The sequence below is a fragment of the Odontesthes bonariensis genome, chromosome 5 (assembly GCF_027942865.1).
Source record: "Odontesthes bonariensis isolate fOdoBon6 chromosome 5, fOdoBon6.hap1, whole genome shotgun sequence".
Classification (NCBI taxonomy): domain Eukaryota; kingdom Metazoa; phylum Chordata; class Actinopteri; order Atheriniformes; family Atherinopsidae; genus Odontesthes; species Odontesthes bonariensis.
The window spans coordinates 17831079-17836828 of record NC_134510.1 but is presented as its reverse complement, the minus strand read 5'-3'; the positions used below and the strand labels follow the sequence as shown (position 1 = coordinate 17836828).

At 44.0% G+C, this 5750-nt stretch overlaps 1 protein-coding gene across 1 annotated transcript; it reads left to right on the top strand.

The window, feature by feature from the left end:
- Window positions 1-435: 435 nt before the first annotated feature.
- On the top strand, window positions 436-5460 carry irx1a (iroquois homeobox 1a). Its single transcript, XM_075465102.1, has 4 exons — window positions 436-979; window positions 2356-3469; window positions 3829-3904; window positions 4895-5460. The coding sequence occupies exons 1-4, from the start codon at window positions 737-739 to the stop codon at window positions 4968-4970; spliced, it is 1509 nt and encodes a 502-aa protein (XP_075321217.1). The 5' UTR covers window positions 436-736; the 3' UTR covers window positions 4971-5460.
- The last annotated feature ends 290 nt before the right edge of the window (window positions 5461-5750 follow it).

Genomic DNA, 5750 nt, shown 5'->3' with positions numbered 1-5750 from the left:
ATACTAATTCCTCAGCAGAGGAGCTTCCCCCATTTAATTACAATTTAAATCTATTCAAAGTAAGTTCCTTCTTCTGACGGGTTTACTTCCCCCTGTGTCGGACAGCTGTAAAATCGTGTAGACAGGTTGTCATACAACAATCAAAGCCTTCGGTGAATGGACTCTAATGCTTGAACATTTAACATACAATAAGTCCAAACACGGCGAGAGAGAGAGAGAGAGAGAGAGAGAGAGAGAGAGAGAGAGAGAGAGAGAGGAGTGGGAGCGAGAGAGGGAGAGAGAAAGTGGGAGAAACGCAGAGAGAGAGAGTGGGTGAGGGAGGAAGAGGGAGGCCCCAGCCAATGTGCTCACTCTGTATTCACATTATCCACATTGCTCCGAACGAGGAGGAGCTTGGAGGCTCAAGTAGGGGATGCCAATCAAAGCATCAACTTCAAATTGTATCTGAGAGATCAGCCTGGAGACCTCAGGGCCAGGCGCGTCATTCGGAGCGCAATTGTTGATCAGATCACATCCAGCGGACTTTGCGCGAGAAAAAGAGAGGAAGCCGAGATTTAACAGCGGTTTGCTCTGACTGCACACCTCTGTATGTCTGTAGTGGCTGCCGCTTCGGCTTAAAGTCTTCCCCTTTACTCCTCCCGGTTCTTTCCCCCCTGATTTCCCCTCCTCGCATACTTTTTTTCGTTACGCACAGTTTTGTCGGACGATCGAGCTGTGCGACAGTCGAGCGGTGGAGATGTCGTTCCCGCAGTTAGGCTACCCGCAGTACCTAAGTGCCTCCCAGGCGGTGTACGGGAGCGAGAGACCAGGGGTGCTTACGCCGTCGTCCCGTGGAGGGAGCACCGAAATCGGAGGAAGTCCATCCGCCACCGCAGCTGCCGTTACATCGGTGTTGGGCATGTACGCTAACCCGTACGCACACAACTACAGCGCTTTCTTACCGTACACCAGCGCGGACTTGGCTCTTTTCTCACAAATGGTAAGAATGCATGTTTCTATTCATTTCTTTTATTTATTTTTTTAACTAATTTGAAGAGCTACAGTCGGACTGTTAATGATTCACGTTTCTTATACCGCTGCCTGGACTCACTTCTAAGTGAAATAAGGTCATCTCAGCCGAAAATATTTCTTTCTTCTTTTTTTTGGTCCTTTTGTTAAGTTAGTTTTTTTTTTTTATCACTCCATTTCCGTAGATAAGATTTTGGTTCCTCACACCGCTGCAAAGTTTGACCGAAATGAAATCAAATGGATATTCCGCCCGAAAGGGCTTTTTCATTTTCCTTCTACGATGAAAAGTAAAAGTGAAAAAAATAAAACTTCTAAATAAGCAGTCATTTTACCAAAGAATGGAGGGGGAAAAAACAGCCAATAGTCCTACGTTTTGGCGTGCGTGAAGAGAAAAGAAAAAGTTTCAAAGTCACCACTGTGATGATTATTTATCAGCCAGCAGGAAATATTCTGCTATGAAACAAAAGCTGGAACTATGAACGTGCATTACGTTAAAAAAAAAAGAAATGTTTAAAAAAAAAATTTAAGTGGACGCTTTGTGGCTCCCCGAATGCCTCGTGGATTTTAACTTTGTCTGAGAATTGTCAGACATTTGTTGGGTCAACACCCACCTGGCGATAATAAGAAATTTGCAGCGTGTTAACGCGCTGGCTAATGTTTGCATTATAGGCCCATACGCTCTGACTGCTGCTCTGAAGCTTCAAAGCCGGAGCTGTTATTCAAAATACGGGCAAGTGCTTTGCTTCAATTGATTGACATGCCTTCCTAAAAAGCAATAAACGTCTCAGGGGATTGAGCTCGGCTCAAAAAGTGTGACTGTGACGCGCTGAGAAAAAAAAAAAAAAATATATATATATATATATATATATATATATATATATATAAATAACTTTAAGCTCAGGCCTTTAAACTGTATTGACAAAGTGTAGAGAGGGTAAGTTAAGCAGTTTCCCGTAAGAGCTGTCGGTTTGCATGCCATCCATTTTCACGATAAACTCTCTCTCGGCCTGTTTTCTTCATTACTTGTTCCTCTGACGACCTATGAAAAATATGTGCCACTAAAAGGTCTTCGAGAGAGTAGCTGTGCAGGCGCAGGTGCTGCGGGCCATGTGGCATGTTGCAAGTTGAGAAGCTTATTTGTGGAAAGTTTTGAGTCAGGTGCAACTGTAACTTTAGGAATTTACTTTTATATATATATATAAACACTATTTTATCTGTGCATTGCATGTTTATAAAGTGACAAAATGCATTTTTGAAAACGTGTACCGGTTGTAACTCACAGCAAATCAGAGTGATTGTGTATATTATCTGTGCCACAGAAGTAACACTTCATCCTTGACTTTTAAGGGATCCCAGTATGAGCTAAAGGACAGTCCTGGCGTTCATCCTGCTAGCTTCGCGGCCCATACATCTCCTGCCTTCTACCCATACGGCCAGTTTCAGTACGGAGATCCTGCCAGGCCCAAGAACGCCACCCGGGAGAGCACCAGCACCCTGAAAGCCTGGCTCAACGAGCACAGGAAGAACCCGTACCCGACCAAAGGGGAGAAGATCATGCTGGCCATCATCACTAAAATGACACTGACGCAGGTCTCCACCTGGTTCGCCAACGCCAGGAGGAGGCTCAAGAAGGAGAACAAGGTGACTTGGGGCAGCAGGAGCAAAGAGGACGGGGAGGACGGGAATTTGTTCGGCAGTGGAGACGAGGCGGAAAAAAACGAAGACGAGGAGGAGATTGATTTGGAGAGCATAGACATAGACAAAATTGACGACAACGACGGGGATCAAAGCAATGAGGATGATGACGATAAATCAACCGAGGGGAGCAGGGACCACAGGGGCGGCGTCGGTGCGCCTGGAGAGTTAGACAGCTTGGAGAAAAGACGGGCCTTAGCCCTGCAGGCCCATGAGGCCTTTGAAAAATCAAAGAGCTCAATTTCAGTTCACACAGGGGGTAAGGAGAACTCGGACGGCAACAACAACACCACAAGAGTTTTGTCCCCGGACAGACCAGGGAGTTTTCCTCTCCCGTCTAACAATAAACCCAAAATATGGTCTTTAGCAGAAACCGCCACTAGTCCCGATAGTTCATCTCAGAAACCTACGTCCCCTTGTGGCCCAGGGGCCACCACTCACCCATCAGCGCCCCACCACCAGATCCAGACCCACCCGGCCTTCCTCCCCAGTCATGGACTGTACACTTGCCAGATTGGGAAGTTCCACAACTGGACAAATGGGGCTTTCCTGGGCCAGAACTCCCTGCTGAATGTGAGATCATTTCTGGGAGTAAATCAGCACCATCACCACCACCATAATCATCACCTGCCGGCCCAGCAGCAGCAGCAGCAGCAACAGCAGCAGCAGCAGCCGACATCAGTGGTGGTGTCACCGGTAGCAGCTTCAGCAGCGCTCAGCAATGACAGCAAGGCCCCACCAGAGACCCACAGTCCCAAGCACATAGGTAGGCTGGCAGTGTGAGTGCGTGCGCGGGCACTAATAAGTCATGCAAACGCTTAGAATTTTATATGAGGTGTGTTTACTTGCGTGCATTATCTTAATGCCGCAGCTCATGTCCGTGTCTGTTTATTTTTCAAAGAGGCCGGCAATTATAATATCAAAGCACTGTGCACACGCATGCACGCACGAGCAGGCTACACATACACACTCAAAAATATCCAATGGCCACATTTAGTGGCAAAAACAGCTCGGCTTGATTTCAGTCAGCGACGTTAGGCCTAATGTATTGTAGGAAATCACATAGGCCCATATTTCCCCCTGTGCGCCGGTGCTGACTTGTGTGTTGCTTTGTTTCCCTTTTAGACCATGAAAACGGCGTAAGATCTGATTCACCTCCAACGCAGACCTTGAAGTCTTCTTTTCGACCCATTCATGACAGGTGAGACACGTTTGAACTTGTTTTTTTAGTTTGTTTGTTTTTTTTCCGTTGACACAAGAGTGTTCCAGTCACAGGCTCGAATTATCAAATTCAAAATACACGATCGGTGCGTCGATAAAAGATGTGCACTGATTTAGACAAGGCGTTTTTGGAGCCATGCGCGTGGCAGCGTTTATTACTATTCCTATTCGAAATGAAAACGCATTAAGAATGAATACGAATGATGTCGAATCAATTATGATTTGTCGTCTTCTTGTAAAGTCCCCGAGTAACTGCTTAACGATTTTATATTATATATTCATCTGTGTATTAACGTGTATTCAGTTTCTTTTTTTAAATTTTAAATAGCATATTATTTATGTCTTTTAGCTTAAAACATTAGTAGCACTACAAAAATAAAAATAAGCACAGATAAGAAAAAATACAGTTTGCTTTACGGGTGACAGGGGTCTTGACTTCCATCCCACACCCCCTTTAATTCCTCCCCTCTGGGGAGAGTGGGGCTACTTATCAAGCCACCGAGTAAAACGGGCTCTGTCTGGGCTGTGTGCTTTCCCTAAAGACCCATGGGAGACCTAGAGCCCAGGGGAGAGCTCTAAAGAAAAACAAAACAAAAAACAACTCTTTCTTTCAACTATTTAAGAAAGAGTCCCCCCCTACACACACACACACACACACACAGTGCAACCGTCTTAGAATAATGTCAAGCAATAATAATAATAACAATAAAAAGATCATTTTTGAAAGGGATTACACAAATAATTTTTTTTCTCCTTCTTCTTTCTCCTCGCCGAATTTTTTTTTTTTTCAGTTTCTAAAATTATCGATATCACTGCTGTTGGTCTATAGAAAGTGAGGAATTGGAATCCGAGGACCGTTGCCTGTTTCTAATCAAAACTGTTCAGCCAGACACTTGAGATGCATATTGAAACCCGCTGTCCAAACACGGCGGGGGTATTTATCTACCTTTCTCTATTATTCTTCATCCAGATCCTCTCTGCCTTCCAGCGCCAGGAGTCCACAAGACGCCACGCAACGGGTCCTCACTGCCCTCTCCTCGGCTTGATCAAGACATCCCCCCTCACCCCCACCACCCCCTCCCACCCCGTGCTTGGAAAAAAATATCAGATTAAAAGAAGAAAAAAAAAACAGAATAAAGAAAATAGACTTTACGCTTTCTAAAAAGGACAATGAGAAATAATAATGCAGTGTAGCATTCAGTCGGTACAGAACAAATGGCGTAATTTGGTAATATCCTGTGGATGGATGGATTACTTCCTCTATTGTTGTGTAGCCTATAATCGCGCCTATAATGTTACTCTCTCTTCCACTTTGCCCAGGCAGGCTGGGACATTTTGGTAGGCTTTTTACTTTAATATTATTATTATTATTATTATTATTATTATTATTATTATTATTATTATTATTATTTGTCTTTATCATGTGTTTTTGGTGTCATTTCTTTAATGTAAATACCAAGTGATTTAAATTTGTAAATAGGAAACATTGAAGGAATTTGTCCAGATCGTATATTTTGCCTAATAAACTAAATGAAATTATAGAGAAACCCCACGGTCCTCAGCCTACATTTATTTTTGCCCATTACCATTATTGTTATTATCATTGTTGTAGCTATATTTCTTGTTCGTAGGCTTGTTCCCAATTTTGATTTAAAAACAGGGTGGGAACGGGAGAACAAAAATATTGGCACTCTGCAAGGCAAGCAGGCTTAATTTTATTCAAGTTTGGGAGGAAAGCAGCGTGGATGCATTGAGGTGCTAATAAGTGTCCAGATGGTTGCTGGTGACAGAAAATGGACAGGAGCAGCTGGGAAGGTCATTAAGTA

Bases quoted from the DNA above. Each gene is read 5' to 3' on its own strand.
- irx1a (XM_075465102.1), top strand. From the start codon at position 737: ATGTCGTTCCCGCAGTTAGGCTACCCGCAGTACCTAAGTGCCTCCCAG. The intron at 980-2,355 runs GTAAGAATGCAT...TTGACTTTTAAG, and splicing joins TGGCTCTTTTCTCACAAATG to GGATCCCAGTATGAGCTAAA. The intron at 3,905-4,894 runs GTGAGACACGTT...TTCTTCATCCAG, and splicing joins TTTCGACCCATTCATGACAG to ATCCTCTCTGCCTTCCAGCG.